General features: G+C 34.4%; 1 protein-coding gene across 1 annotated transcript in view; it reads right to left on the reverse strand.

Annotated features, from left to right (window-relative positions):
• Window positions 1–3,064: 3,064 nt before the first annotated feature.
• LOC104537967 (probable C-mannosyltransferase DPY19L1) overlaps window positions 3,065–16,617 on the reverse strand; it is a gene marked incomplete at its 3' end in the record, with an annotated part of 36,406 nt that continues 22,853 nt past the window's right edge. Inside the window, exons 9-18 of the mRNA XM_010181000.1 lie at window positions 15,003–15,102; window positions 13,676–13,753; window positions 11,659–11,745; window positions 10,096–10,155; window positions 8,041–8,121; window positions 7,185–7,286; window positions 6,373–6,444; window positions 4,952–5,001; window positions 4,238–4,262; window positions 3,065–3,184 (exon numbers count right to left, since the gene is read on the reverse strand). Coding sequence (XP_010179302.1) covers window positions 3,065–3,184; window positions 4,238–4,262; window positions 4,952–5,001; window positions 6,373–6,444; window positions 7,185–7,286; window positions 8,041–8,121; window positions 10,096–10,155; window positions 11,659–11,745; window positions 13,676–13,753; window positions 15,003–15,102 — 775 coding nt within the window. The remainder of the gene's footprint in view (window positions 3,185–4,237; window positions 4,263–4,951; window positions 5,002–6,372; window positions 6,445–7,184; window positions 7,287–8,040; window positions 8,122–10,095; window positions 10,156–11,658; window positions 11,746–13,675; window positions 13,754–15,002; window positions 15,103–16,617) is intronic.

The raw sequence follows: 16,617 nt of genomic DNA on the forward strand, positions 1-16,617 counted from the left end.
CCCTAACATTCTGTGATTCTGTGAAAATGCAGTTGGAAACAGAAGAAAATAAAATTATAAAGTACACTGCCCTTCTTCCAATATTTACACAGTGATAACATGCGGCATCCTCTAAGATCCAAAATGCAATGATTACCAAAAGTACCAGTTTTTATTAACTGGCCTGATGACCTCAGTTGTAGCATTAAAAGAAAAACCACATCAATTCCAGATGAATTACAGTAGTGCCATTACTCAGGTACTTTTAAAAAATAATTAAAAAGATCACTAACTAAAATCTTAAATTAGTGCCAAATAGCGGCTAACTTACTATATGGGAAAAAAAAGCAAATGAGGCTACATATTAATAGAATCCATTTCTAGCAGCTCATCTTTCAGTCATTATCAGTTGTACTTTTTCCCCTATCTTTCAGAGGTTATTTCTCTCTACACAGCAAAAAAAGTTCAGATTTTATTGTTTTTCAATTCTCAGAAAACTGAGAAAACTTTTCCTGTGGCACAAAACATAGAAATTCTTTTGGTTCTAAACTTCACAGAAAATTCTACAAAAATTTTTCAATGATAACAGGGTAGAAAATCCCATCAATTTTCTTCTAGGAACACACAATTAAAAAAAGAATAATTAAGAACAAATTAGCTTCGAACAGATTTCATTTATACTGTAATTGTTAATCACCCCAATACTCACTTACAAGGTGGCTAAATAAAGTTACTTTTTTGACACATTTTTAGCACTTTATACACTCACTGTACAGATTCATTTGATGTTGGTAAACACTCAGTACTTTTACCTATGCCAAGTAATAAAACAGATCAAGAAAGAGCACAACATTTAAGCAGAATTGATATTGTGTAGCCTGTCCAGCATTATCAAGAACTGTTCATTCCTGAAAGAACGTCCAGGGAAGCAATTCAGTTTTCTGGGAAAGTGCCATTTCTTCAGCTGTCTTATCAGGGAACAACTTTCTCCTCTTTGTTTAATTTTGTCTCACTCTCTCATCTTCCAGTTGTATGACACAGGTGTCAGATGTTCCAAAGACAGTAACTGCCTTTGCCATACAACCCAAATTCACCTTTAGGACAGGTTCTTATCACAGATATTGTGGAGGAAAAACAATGTCTACTGGCCATTATAATTTGTATCACACTGCATATGCACAAGGCAGCAAGAAAAAGGTTGTACATACACTGTTAGTTCTGGCACTCCAGATTTTCAGTACTGAACTTTGTAATGTCATTCTTGTATTTCTTCAACTTTCAAAAACAGCAAATCTAACGACTCAGGTTTCTTATTAAAACCCTAATTTTCTTCCTCAGCAATTGCTAGCTTCCCTGCTCTGTCAAACCCTTTTTCTCTTTTCCTTCTTCTGTAAAATGTCTGCAACAATTCTTAGCACTGGGGATTCTTTCTCCCACTCATCCTCATGGTGGTGTTCTCCATACAGACATTTTTACAAGCTACCCATCCCATCCCATCTTCCCAATTTGTTTTCTTGTTAGTGAGCCCAGCTCACTATTAATCATAATCTTTCACTCTATCTTCGGACAACTTGTGCCAGTCCTTGGTCACCCTCACAGTGAAAAAGTGTTTCTTGATGTTCAGAAGGAACCTCCTGTGCTTCAGTGTGTGCCCATCACCTCTGGTCCTGCCACTGGGCACCACTGAAAAGAGCCTGGCTCCCTTCAGATATTTGTACACATCAGTAAGATGCCCATGAGCCTTCTCTTCTCCAGACTGCACAGTCCCAGCTCTCTCAGCCTTTCTTCATAGGGGAGATGCTCCAGTACTTTAATCACTCTTGTGGTCCTTTGCTGGACTCTCTCCAGTATGTCCATCCCTCTCCTGTACTGGATAGCCCAGAACCGGACCCAGCCACTCCAGTTGTGGCCTCACCAGTGCTGAATAGAGGGGAAGGATCAACACCCTCAACCTGCTGGCAACACTTCTTCTAACGCAGCCCAGGATACCACTGGCTGCCTCTGTTGCAAGGGTACATTGCTGGCTCATGTACAACTTGGTGTCCACCACAACTTCAGGTCCTTTACAGGAGAAGTACCTTTGCAGCTGGGCAGCCCCCAGCATGTACTGGTGTTCCTCCCCAGGTGCAGGACTTTGGCACTTCCCTTTGCTGAACTGCAGCGAGGTTCCTGTCAGCTCATTTCTCCAGCCAGTTAAGGTCCTCCTGGATTGCAGCACATCCACTGGATCTACCACCCACTCCTCCCAGTTTTGTAGCATCAGCAAACTTGCTGAGGGTACACTCTGCCCCATCATCCAGACTGCTGACAATGACACTGAAGAGGACTGGACCCAGTATTGATCCCTAGGGTACACTGCTATTTACTTGCCTTCAATCAAACTTTATATCACTGATCACCCCTCTCTGGGCTCAGCCATTCTGTCAGTTTTCAATCTATCTCTCTATCTTCCATCAATCTTACTTTTCAAAGACACACTGAAAAAATACTAAAACATGGAAATCCAATTCTAAGATCTTTTTTATCTGGAGAAAATCTAGTAACATTCTGTGTTATGGATGATTTAAAACTAGGAAAATTAAGTCTGAGTTAGGCATATGATTTCTGATTTTTAAAAATGTTTGCAATTTGCATGACTTCAAAATTATACTTCTGGAAAGAATTAATACACAAAAAATATGCAAGGCAATAAGCTCTAAAGAGCTGTGAAAATACAGTGTAAACAAAGTCGAACACTGTTTGCGTAGAATTTATAGTCAATAAAAACTTGCAATGGCACAGAAATGTGTAAATACAATAAAATACAGTGTGTGTCTCCCTGCGCTCAAGCTCAATACACAGAATATTAACTCGTATAATAATGCAATTGGATAAGTTGCATAAAACAAGACATTTGCTTTATCTGAGGAGAGAGGAGAATGGAACTTGTGTAACCGTTATTTTTTGACAGGCAATATAATCTGGTTTATTTTTAAACTGGTACACTCAGATTCAGCAATTATACACAAAGAAATCTGCTTTAGGACAAGTATCTGGGTAATAATGTAAGCACTGCGATAGCTACAGGATGAAAAAGAGACCTTACCTGTTTTGAACACATCAAGGAAGCCATAACACAAAGATGTGGTGTCAAAAACAGTTTTAGTCTCATGATTAAAATCGCTAGGACACTGTATGCCAGCAGCTGCAATGCATGGTATACCAGCTGGAAAACAAAACAAAACAACATAGAAGCATAATATTTGCATACTTTTAATTTCTGTCTTAAACATACAACTTTATTTTCAGTATATCTTGAGCGACGAGCCTCTCTGAACAAAAAAATCCAACTCAAAGTATAGATCTTGATGTTTCAGACAGTTTTAAAGACTTTCTGTTATCTTATGGAATAACAAGAAGGATAAACATTAACAATAAAACCAAAAGGAGCCAGAGAAATGGCTAGCTATGCAAAAGATTCTGAAACATAAATAGGAAATAAGATATGTAAAAATTCTTGTATAACCTCTTTATAGAAGTGAAGAGACCTTGCTACTTAATACCTAAAATACCTAAGAATGAAATGAAGGAAGCAAATAAAATAATCCTTGATACTCACACAATCTTCAAAAAAGATTAAAAAGCAGAGATATCACTCACCACTCCGAACACTGAATCTATGTTACTTGTTATTCTTGCAATCAGTTCGATAACTGATTGACTACCGTATTTTGAGTGCCATGAGATTTTTCTCATAACACAAACCACAGATAAAGTGCTGTTAACAAAGTTTTGCACTGTCCTTGCTGGCTTAATTGAAAACAAACTACAGAAGAAAGCTGCCATTCAATTATATTTTCAGCATAAATTAAAAGAACCATGTGCAGAATTATTTTCATTATGTCATATTTCAAAAAAGAATTTTAACATTATCTGTCACTTGAAATTCCAGTAAATAAACCAATCTCTCTCTTAGTCTATATGGAAAAAACGGAAGGTCCAGCATAATTTTAGAGTCTTTCTGTACTGCTAAAGCAAAAGCCCAAAATATTCCTCTCTTGCATTGCCACCCCACCATTAGCTAGCATATTTTTTTTGTTCAAAGTTCCAGAGTTATTCTGCTGATGTTATCAGACCCAATTTAGGAAAAGGGAATAGAAGATGCAAATATTTACATTCAAATAATCCATGTATTAGGATCAGACCACTGCAACCTGTATTTCAATACTGAGTATTCTCATTAACATACAAATAAAATTATGCAGAAAAAGAATCTTACCTCACCGTGGTTAAAACGTTCTTCTCTGAATAAAAAACAGAAAATAACATTATTTATGTACTACAGAAGTACTGGTTTTACTTTGAAGTCATCTATAGTGGCTCTAGACAACTAAACTAATCCAGTACGTATGAGTCAGCACCTGCACAGATTTTCTTCCCCTCTATAACGAGCTTTGAAATATATTACAAATGAGACACTATCCTTCTCAATCCCTATACCTATTTGAAAATCTGAAAATTAATTTTGGCAGTCTTTTAATTAATTCCATGATTTTTTTCATATTTAGAAACAGCTTATTTAAACCAAATGAAACTTCAGTAATGTAAAAGAGGCAGATCACTGGTGCAAAAAATTTTTAAAAAATAAAATAAAATAAAAAAGTGAGTAATTTACTCAGGTACTACGTAGATAAGTTTTGGGTTTTCAGAAGCAAATACAAATACGAAAAGAGTCAAATCCATGCACACTCATTCTCAAAAAAACCCTGTGAAAATAGGATGCTGAATCCTGCTCACATCAGCAGCTAAACTTAGTTTTAGACTTCATATAAAAATATCACACAAAATAAATCCAAGACATTCAATTACTGAACTATACATAATCTGCCTCCCAAGAATGACATCATGTAGAATTCTGATTTATCATATAGCAAATCAAATAAACCTCCAGTAGAAAATATAGTTTTACATTAAAAAAAGACGACAATTTTACCTTTCATATTGGTCTGTCTGAGATAAGGTCCACATAAGATATTTAACTACCTGAAGAAAACAAGAGCCATCAGAAAGTATGAATAAATTTTCTAAAGAATTCTAAAGCATTTTCAACATTTGCTAAATTAAATTACACTTGGGTAGTTATTTTGAGATAATGCTGAGATAAAAGACATGCAGTGTTCTAGCTAAAAACTCTTTTTGAGGATGTTTAATTAGCCAGGCAGTTAGGAGTTATGCCATCTGTTCCTGTGTAAACTGTAAGTTGTTTTTACACAAATTATACATCATCAAATTTACAAAACCAGTTATAAACTGCAGTTATAATACTCATCAGCTAAGTGATAGAATTTTTTTTGGCATTTAACATCAAAGCAAGTTTTAACACCAACTCAGGACTGGACCTTTGCAAAAACTTATGTAAAGAAAACAGAGAATTTAAAGCAAGTATTTTTGAAAACCTGTACTTTATATAAATATATTGGGTTTGTGTGGCAAGGTTTTGGTAGCAGAGGGGCTGCAGGAGTGGCTTCTGTGAGGGGACTGCCTCCATGTCAGCCAGAGTCAGTTCCAGCCAGCTTCAGAATGTGTCTATCACTATACAAAGCTGAGCCCATCAGTGGCACTGGTAGTGCCTCTGCTGATAACATGTTTAAGAAAAGGTAAAAAACACTGTGCAGCAGCATTAAGAGAGAGCAGTGACAAAAACGAGAGAGAAACAACCATAAAGACACCAAGGTCAGTGAAGAAGGGAGAGGAGATGCTCCAGGTGCCAGAACAGAGATTTCCCTCTAGCTTGCAGGGAAGACCATGGTGATGTAGGTTTTGCCCCTCAGCCCATGGAGGACCACAGTGGAGCAGATACCCAGCCTGTGGAGGACCCCATGCCAGAGCAGGCAGATATGCCCTGAAGAAATGTGCAACGCATGGAAAGCCCACACAGGAGTAAGATCCCGGCAGGAACTGAAGCAGTCCACTCCTGAAGGACTGTACCCCCGAGAAAGGAGACCCATTCTTAAACAACTGCAGCCTGTGGGAGGGACGCCTTGAGCCTGGGAAGGAGGAGGTAGGGATGAGGTGAAGGTGGTTTTAGTTTTGCTTGTTTCTCACAATCTTACTCTATTTTTAATTGACAATAAATTAAATTAGTCTTCCCTAATTCAGTCTGTTTTGCTCATGACAGTAAATTGCTGAGCAATCTCCCTGTCCTTATCTTGACTCATGAGATTTTTCAACTCTATTTTTCCCTCCTGTTCTGCTGAGGATGGGGAATGAGAGCATGGCTTAGCAGGCACCTGACAGCCAGCCAAGGGTAACTCACCACACTAACTTCTGCCCATCTCAAAATAAACAGTGATACCTTCAAAAAAATAAAAAGTAAATTCAAGGTAAAGGTGATTCACTAAATCAATCACTTACCCTTTTGATGATTACCCCAAAAACCACTAGAACGACTGGCAATAGCAGAGTCTTTGTGTATCTTACTGGAGTCTACAAGGGAAATAAAACTGCATGAATTGCTTTCCATTCACCTATATATAATTTAATGGTAATTTTAAAGAAAACAATATGAAGAATTCTTCCTCGAGTGAAATGTAAAATTAAACATTCAACAAGAACAAAGCAAGCTTAAAGAAAGTAAAATTTCAACTCCACCCAGCAATCACACTACAGGTCGTAATACTAAACCCATTAGTAAATTATTCCCAGTTCTTTAGCAAGCCACCCTAAGACTAAAAGTAGATTGTATCTTATCTGAATTAGAGTACTATGGGTTCAGTAACCTATAAAAGTTTTAAATGCATATCTAGATCCTGATGAACTAAAAAGTATCTACTAACACCACATTAAGAAGCTTCAATGCTCTTCTGTAGTCTAAATACCACACAAGACCTTTGCAGCTCTCAATACATTTTCCATATACTCAAAACCAGTTACTGACAACCACAGACTCTTAGGTTTGCAGAACTGTAACCTTTTATTTATCCCTGAGCAAGCACTTCTTTCATACAAGCAAGCACGTTTCTTAGATCCAAAATCAAAACATCATTTTGTTTTAGTTCATTTAAAAGCAATAGAACCAGTTAAATTTAGCTTAAGTTTATTAACATCTCTAACTTCACAAGTAAGCACTTGAACTTATGATGGCAGTAGGAGATAATGGTTCTCAGATGTTCTAAGATAAAGCAAAAATTTCCCTCTTCCATAATAATCTATTTTGATCAAATTACCTCTTTTTCCATGAAATCAAACTCTGCAGCACAGGTATACATTAATGTATCAAAATCCTTGTAGCCAATAAATTTAGATTTTAATATATTTCCTATATGAGCCTGGTAAAGGAAAAAAAGAGCTGCAGTAAGCAAAAAATATCCTGTTTTCCACAACAAAATAATTAAAATGTATATAAGAAATATCTTTAAAGTATAACAGAAGTTTATACCATTTACAATATTGTTATAAGAGCACCAGAAATCTATTTATGGGATATTAAATGACATTTTCGAGTGTACCAGAGATTAGACTGTGTTAAATAAAAAGCAGAAAGCAGCAGAAAAGGAGTGCTACCATTGTAATTGGGTTCAACAGGAGTATAGTTTTGCATACTCAGTATTTCATGATACAAGCTTCCCATCTTTTGCCCATCATGCACATAAGCAGACAGGTTTTTAATAGTAGAATCTGACAAAAAAGGGAGCTGAAGTGAAGCGAGGAGTCCTAGTTATAACAAGCATTTCAAAACTGACATAAAGATTAGCTTCAGAGGAAACTGAACTAAGAAACTGAGTGAAGAAAAGGTGTAGGTAGAAGATATCTAAAATAAACAAAGCTCCATAAATCCACATTTGAAAACAAACACACAGAGCATTTACTAACTCAATATCAAAAACATTTGTCTTCTCACAAACTTTGGTAATAAGACCTCAAAATGATAATACATAAAGCAAGTACACAATTCCTCTCCCATTTCTACAAAACAAATCTTGGAGTTTTGGGAAAGCATACCAGTAAGATGCCAAAATCAAAACATTAACAATTTAAAAATTTTTACAGACACCAGTCAGATACTTAGATAAGATAACTTACATCATCAGCTATTCCAAGCGCTAAAGAAGTTAGGTATTTCAATGTGACTGTACCAAATAACCAGGCACATCCTTCAATGACCTTAAAAAATATTCAGGATTAAATAAACATGTCAACAAACTTTCAAATAAACCTTTTCTTTTTTTGAAAAGCTTATTCAATTTAGCTACTAGTTACAAACTCTCCTATGTTATCACCAATAAGTACAGTAATTTTTAACAAATTTCACTTCCCAAATTTCACTTCCCAAATTTCAGTACACTGGAGTGTTTTAACTTTTTTTATATTTTCCTCTTACAGCTGAAATAATTTTGTGCAACTGATTTATATTACAGCTGTACTGCTCACACAACACTTTAAACAGGAGCACCCTAACGGTGAATTCCATCTGTTTTGCATACACCAGTGTATAGTGATTATTTCCCACCAATAGCCTCTCCATATTGTCAGGCTGTACTACTCTGGTAATTCAAATCTTTGGAGGAATTTGGTGATTTATAGTACCTTGCCAAGATAATCTCAAGTTAGAACTTGAAGGAAGTATAAAGAAAGTATATACAATTATTACTGTTAGTTACATATCATGTTTATCCCTTTACCAGAAAGATTAAGCTAGATTACTAAGAATTTAATTTATCTAATTCTTTATAAAACTGGATCAACCATCACACGGCTCAGCATCTTCTATCTGGGACCACCAGCAGACACCTTCAGAAAAAGAACATAAAATACAAACTGATTTTAACCCTAATGTAACCAGAGTTTTTATGTGACAATGGGTTCATTCAATCATCCCATTTAATGGCTGCAAATGAACCTAAATACCTAGGAAGTACCTAAGCCCTCTTTGAATTCCTCAATTTTTATTTTTATTTTTTTCTTCTACAGTATTTCTTCTCTTATAAGCTTATTGCTGCTAGCATAAGGGACACTAGATAAATTATAATTATATTCTACTTCTATTCACTAGCTTTGTCATATTTACCTTTATTTTACAACATGTAGAATTCTAACCTATTTTAAAATCTCAGCTACTTAGCAATACTACATTAATAATTACCTTTATACTCTCTCTACTTTAAATGGGATGGTAGTACATTTTGGGAGAAGGCATTCAATTTTGTTTTTTTAAAGCTAGTCTGCAGTTCCACAAATGTCTTTGATCTCTTTTTAAAAACTGACATGAGATTTGCCTACACTCCCATTTTCCCTCGTGCCACAGCTAGCTACGCTGTTAGGCTATACACGCACTGCAGTTTGTTACAAATATTTTTAAAATTTATGTATATTCTAACTTCTTTATAATAAATGTACAAATTCAATCCATTTTTGCTCACAGGTTACCCTTCATTAATAAAAATGCATGTCTATAGCCAGGCATAGTCTCGATAGGCTCCCATTTCAGGTGTTTATTTTATAAACTAATGTTATGTCTTAAGCACCAAGTTGCTTCTCATGTTTTCTACAGTGTTGTATTTTATTCACCATAGTTTTGGGAGTGTTTCCCATGTTTAGACATGAATTCTATTGCCCTCAAACCCCACCCACACACCTTATAGTGTTTTAGTACAATTTGTTTCCTTATGTAATTATAAGTTACTTGCTGTTATTATAAAAAATACCATTACAAAAATTATACAGGATACATTTCAGTGGATATCTAATGCAGTATTTTAATCTCAATTTCTGCAAACACTGTTAGCCTTTTACTTGCCTTTTCTAAATTACCCTTTATTTTAAAGGGACTTTCATATAGATCTTAGGTTTTGTAAACATGTTCGACAATTTAAAATTAAATGTGTTCCTATCTGAAGGCTTTTTAAATTTTCTGATATAAATGCATGCTTATGTCCTTTTTCTTCCTTCAGTAATTTAAGATTGATTTCTGGGAATATGGACAATTTATTAAAGAGAGTAGTTACATAAACATACAGCTACATTTCTGGATTTTCACTTATCAGAAACTAAACCAGAAGTTAATTCTGGATTTCACCACAACAAACAAACAAAAGTCATAGTTCTTTTCCGAAATTCAAAATATATTAAAAACCTTACCCATACATAGACTTCTCTTCTGCTGCTTTTCAAGAATTTTCGACTCAACTCAAGAATTCCCTAACAATAAAATGAAAGTATATTTTCAGGTAACATGGTGACAAGAAGATATTTCAGTACCCTGCATGAGGGTTTTGTTTTGTGTTTTGGTAAGCACCTATTCTATCACAAAGCTATTTATTAAAAAAACCCTCCATAATTAATACAACCTGAAATATGAATGAATATGTAATTTTGTGATTCCACCCTGCACTGGCAAACATGCCAGCATAAAACCTCTTACTGCAGTTTATATACAATTAATGGAAGAGTACTCTTTTTCTTAACCAGTAAGATTCTGTATTGTACAATTCTAAGCTTCTTTAAATCAAAGCCAATGGGAAACTGAATTACGTTACTTCCACAAATGACAAGAGATATCTGAAGCAATAAATAAATTACTGGCAGCATAATAGAAACAATTTTCAAACAGGGCAACAGAATACGGGGGTGGGAGGAGTTACTGGTATTTTTCTGCTTCACATCATGTTCCTCATTTTATAACACAAGGAAGACTCATTTTAAGCTAACTTGATGAACAATACAATTAGGAAAACCTGAGAATGAACTTTAAAGTTTTCAGAAACACAGTCTGTACGTGAGACTAAGGCCAATAAAAGCACCCAAATAACAGACAATCAAGAAGTATTTTTTCCAAAGCAGAGAACTGGCAAGAAACTCAAGGTACCTGCATTTACTATATAATTAAAAAAACTGCTATGAGTGAGAATGAGTTTATAATAAACAAACTATACTACAGCAAATATCAGTAGCCAAGGAAGTTTATTGTTAGCATAAGTGAGAAATTACCACTCTTTTGCTGATGGACAAAATATAAACAAAAGAAAAAAAAAATCACTGAGGTCAGCCCACATGTCTAGAAAAGGCAACAAGAATCAGAAATAGAGATGATTTGTAGTATGCTAAACTAGATCTGTTCACACAATCTCACATCCTGTTTCCTATGAACATAAATTCCTTAAGGGACAATATATGAAACTGAAGGAGGCTGGGAGTTGTTTTTCCTATTTACAGAAAAATTAAGATAGTGAATGATGAGTCTTCAGTGAATAATTTCATTAATATGACAATATGACTCAGCGGTTTCAAATAGTCTTAAACCATTGTTATCTATGTTTTAGTCATTTGTTCTGCATTTACAGTGTCACAATCAATAAAGAAACATTTAAAACAAACTCCTCCTTGCTCATGTTCTTGTTTTACAGTTACTCTAGTCAAAAATACATAGATGGTAAATTTTATATTTTTATGAAAAGAAGAGAGCTATAAAAACAAGAGAACTGAGCCTTAACTGAATTTCTCTTATGAAGAGCTCTTGGTGTAAAAACAGTATTTTTTTAAATTAGTATTTACCCATTCTCCAAATATCTTGAAGGTCTAACTCCGTTTGTCATGCAAAAGATTTCTCAACTATCTGGTAATGCAGCAGTTTCACGTTTTACACCAATACATATATAAGTATTGCAGTCTTCAAATGTGATATGATTGTTTTTCTTAACTTACCCAGATAACTAATAAAGATGCAGCATAATATGATGTCAATAACATTGAATTACCAAACATCAGAGTAAAACACACTACAAGAGATATCTGAAAGAAAACAAAAATAATTAAATTTAAAATGGAAAAGGTAAAAATTGCCCAAGTACAGAAATTACCTTTTGTCAACAGCTTTAAATTTAAAGCCATATACTTCACAGAAAGTGCAAGCTTGATACTCAAGATTACAGAATTGTTCTGAAAACATGGATTATAAGGACTTAATGGCACCAGGTAGTCATGTGTAGGTTATTACGTTAATTTATACTTTTTTAAGTACTTATAGACAAAAAGATGATCACAGGACTAAGTCATCTTATGCAATGTAACAGCTATTCGTAACATTTTGTTTTTCAAATTATTGTATTATTTTTCCATCCCGTTTGTTATATTTCAGAATCCTGGCCAAACATAAAAATGTTGAATAAAACGTCTGTTGCCTTCTTTCTTGCAAACTGAGAAGCATATATTTAAAATATAATCATGACCAAAGTCAAGGAAGCAGAACTCTGACTGTTTGGTCATATGCACTTAACTATGAGGCTGAAAGTCAAGGCTGAAATACAAATTTATCCACCATTCTGATCTCCTACTGTGCTTTCTTTTCAATAGAAAGGAAGGTGAATTACATTTTTGAACTTGGAGAGCAAAATCTATGCTCAATCTGTCTTCTTCTGTAGATAGGAATAAAGAAAAATGATCTAGCTATTTGTAAAAATATGCAGACTTCTGTACTCTCATCTTCACATAGTTAGACTTCCATGTTCCTCAGAAAAGTGGGGAGGTAGCAAAAATTGAAAACACCACAAAACAGTTTACCCAGTCTCATTAAGCTTTCTCTGTAATACAGTAGGCTTTCTATGACAATTCGGCATCAAAATTATGGTATCTGGCTACTGACATAAGCCAAAAGGCTTCAGTATTTCATCCTGCTTTTATCAAAAAAATTACTAAACCAAGATATTTATTTGCAAATTTTCCTGGTAAATCTGATAGAGAACAAGCATTTGGCATCCTGGGATTATTTCAGAAATGAGTTGCACAGAACTTACTACTGTCTTAAATTTAAAATTTACAGTATTGCAAAACACTTTTGAAAACACATGAAATACAACTTAACTCAAAGCTCCTTTCTGGCAGTAAACACTCTTTTTGCCCACTGAGTTTGGATAGCAAAATTTTAGCAAAAATGTATTTTTTAAGACGACCATATTTCTTCAAAAAAGTTGCTTACATCTTTCTGCATATTTAAAACCATAATCTTGCTTCAAAGATCAAAACTGCTGGTAGCAAAACTTGATCATTATCTTAACTTTAAAAATGACAATCAGATGTATGTAGAAACATATGTGCCTTTTAGTTACAATCTCCTTCCTTTGTTGACTTTCTCACCCATTTTTGAAAACAAAACAAAAAAAGCTTTTCTTCAGATTATTTTCTTTGTCCTCCTTTCTAATTACCTCCACAATTAGTTCAACCATAACGTCTTTTCATGGTCAAGTCTGCAAAACCCAATTATAGTTAGAGGTCTTCTCCTTCAATGATAAAGAGTGTATTCTCTAATTTTGACTTAAGACTTTTTTTTTTTGCCTAATAATCTATGGCATGAGATGAATGCTCCCTTTTCAACTTTTTATTGCTTAAGTCCATATTACTTGGTATGTTTTCTAGTCTGTTCTTTGAGACAGTATCTTCAAGTCCATGAAATGAACAGACACAGAAAGGAGACAAACATTTCTACAAATGTTTTAGGTTGATAACTTCTCTGGAGTACAAAAATTCCTGTGTGTCACAGAGATCCTAGTTTCTGACACCGATATAAATATACATAAGATTAAATATTCAATTCCAGGCCCCTTCATTCCTTATTATTGCATCTTTTAAACCACCCTGCAACTAAGGAAAACACTTCAGATAAATGGCCTCTTTTGATGTTGTGACCTGTTTCAGGGGTTTTAAGTTTTTTTTAAAAAGTTATTACCATATGAGCAGAGAGTATCTTCTGTAACTTGCAGGAGTCAATATAACCCATAATACACACAGCAAATAATGAAGCTATCTAGAATCAAAAGTGAAAGATAAATTAAAACAATTTGCAGTTGTGTACTCTTTCTAGCAGAATATACATTCATACAAACAAGATTATTCAAACAATCATTAACTTTTATTGCTACTTTTTTCCTAAGTACGTACTCGGGCATTTCATAATGGTTTCTTTCAAAAAAACCTATTGTGGTGTTCTGAATAACAAATAGCAAACATATTTGAATATGTAAAAAAATAAGTAATCAGCTTTATAAAAATGCAAGTCACCAAAACACAGTACTAACACATCATCTTTCACTCCTAGATTAAAAATAAATAAATAAGATTATTTAACTTTAACTTTTCAGCAAAATATGGGTACATTCATAATTTGCTGCTGAGGAAAATGAGATTCACTGATTAGGTAGCTTGATAAAACTTACATGGAAAATTCATGAAATTATGAATGAAACCTGTAATTTCAAATTTCAGGCCCAGCATCTTAAACAGATTATAGTGATGACTTTCTCACAGTATTTTACAGAATTTAATGACTTCCTCTTCTGCAGTTAGAAAACTTGCATGCCACAGCACATATTGATTGTTCAAAACTATCAACTCAAACCAAGCAACATCTGCTTCAAGTAAGACAGACAAGTGAAAAGGTAGAGACCAAGATGGATTTCAATCAACAGGCTACACTTCAATCAATTTAAGGAAGTGTGCTGCATGACAGTATCTTACTGCTCACATTAGCATTTTCTTTATTTCAATGCTAGCTGAAGTAACCTCAACTGCCCAAACTCCCAGATACTAAAATAATGCCACTACTCATAGGTTCATCAACACATTAAATAGGAAATCATGCAAAAATCATGCCAGATATTACATGCCATGCAAACACTGCTCCATTTAAAATTTGGAATATCTTAAAGAGATGCAAGATCAATGCCTTTTTTATTTTTGTACTTCACCATACAAAGTTTTTTCTTGTTCTGCACTTGTTCTAATGTATTGGTCTTAGCCCAGCAGCTACTTTTAAGGGAAAAAGTAAATTTTTTAGTCCAGAAAACAGAATATTGAGTGGTGTAAATGGTCCACTTTAAAATTTAAGACTAGAAAAATGCTGATGTGATAAACAGTGTGAATCTTTCCTGAGAGCAAGAGTGAAATCCAGCGAAAAGGAAAGCATCGATATAGCTGCTAATTAAATAGCTGTCTATACAAAGTAGTCAATTTGCCTAGATAAGACAAAGGCTATTTAGAGGTGAACACGGTCTTACCTGTGTTAGAAGAACAAATTGAGCAAACTGCCAGGGAAGCATGAAAAAGATATTAGAAACACACAGTGCAATCAAGCTTCCTGTATTAATATTCGGAATCCTTGGGAAAAAGAGACAGAATAGGCATCAGTAAATAAAATTATACAGGTATTTGCATAGTATTGAAAAGTACAATAGAGAATGCAATCAAACTAAAATTGCAAGTTAGCTAGCAATACTGATCAACTACAAACACTGCTCAATTAAATTTAATACCTATTTTCCATCAGTTTCCAAAAACATTATTTCTGATCCTTAATGTTTCTTAACTATTTGATGAATCACTCATTACCAAACCAGTCTTCTCCTGGCAGCATGTAATACAGCAGGCCAACCTATGTCATTTGCAGGGGCCCACTATCTTGTAACAACTCTACAGACAGGTCACAATTTTCATTTCAGCTGGAACCACAACTGTTCACAGAACAGTCTGCATTTGGACATGAATTCACTCCTCTCTGTCTCACAATTCTTCCATACTTACTTTCTGCTAGCAATCCTGAATGGGGTTTTCAGAGCAGGAGACAACGCAAATAAATTAAACTCATCTTTAACAAAAACCAGCCCATTCTCTATGTCCTGCTATAAGTGTTATTTATCTAATCCTGTGTTATCTTCGGGTTCATTTCAGAAACATGCCATATTTCCAGTTTCACTGTGGCCTCCAACAGATGAAGACACCATAAATGTTCTGCTGTAAAACCCAAACTCAACAGATTACAGCAGTCTCACTAAGTTCTGTAAAATTTTCTTCAGCTTCTTTTACAAAGCCTCAAGATGAACTTCTATGGAAAGTCATGCTGATCATGAGTCTAATGTATTAAGTAATGTTACACAGATGTGATATAAGTGATACAAATGATAGAGAATTTAAATTCTAGTCTGTTTCAAAGACCGTTTCTATGTTTCATTGGAATATATCTATACATAAAACAGTACTACTCTAGAAGCAGGAATTATAACTGAGAAACAAACTTAAATGTTTTATCTCCTTTTTGGAACCTCACTCTGAAATTATTAGATTAAACACTCTCATTGGTAAGCAAGCCCAAGTACTCTTTTATGTACCAAAGATCTGAAGAGCAGGAATTAATCTACCTAATCAAGAGGTGTCATAATTACAGATACAGGATATCTGTGCTCTGATCACCCTAACATACAGTGTAATTTCCTCATTTTTTGTTTGACCTCATAATTTAGCATTAAATTAACAGATATCTTTCTAATACGAAATCTAGTAATGACTCTACAAACTATTCCTCAGAGTATTCTTCTAGACAGCATGTATGTTTTCTTCACCTAATAAACACAAGTTAGTGATGAGCACAAAATATTTTTGGTTTAACCATCAATAACTACAAAATCAGTATGACCTAATAAGGGAAAATCCTGGGTTACAAGTACAAAGTTCAGCTAAATCATAAATATACTGCAAATCAGATGCAATGGAGTTGATGGAAAAGCCCTTAAGTATTAATGATCATGCTTATTTTTCAAAACAGAGGCAAGACAGTAACACAATCATGTTGCAAGCCAGAAACAACCACTTAAAGCAAGGCTACGGAACTCAAGAGCA

Source organism: Mesitornis unicolor, unplaced genomic scaffold (assembly GCF_000695765.1).
Source record: "Mesitornis unicolor isolate BGI_N332 unplaced genomic scaffold, ASM69576v1 scaffold23303, whole genome shotgun sequence".
Taxonomy (NCBI): domain Eukaryota; kingdom Metazoa; phylum Chordata; class Aves; order Mesitornithiformes; family Mesitornithidae; genus Mesitornis; species Mesitornis unicolor.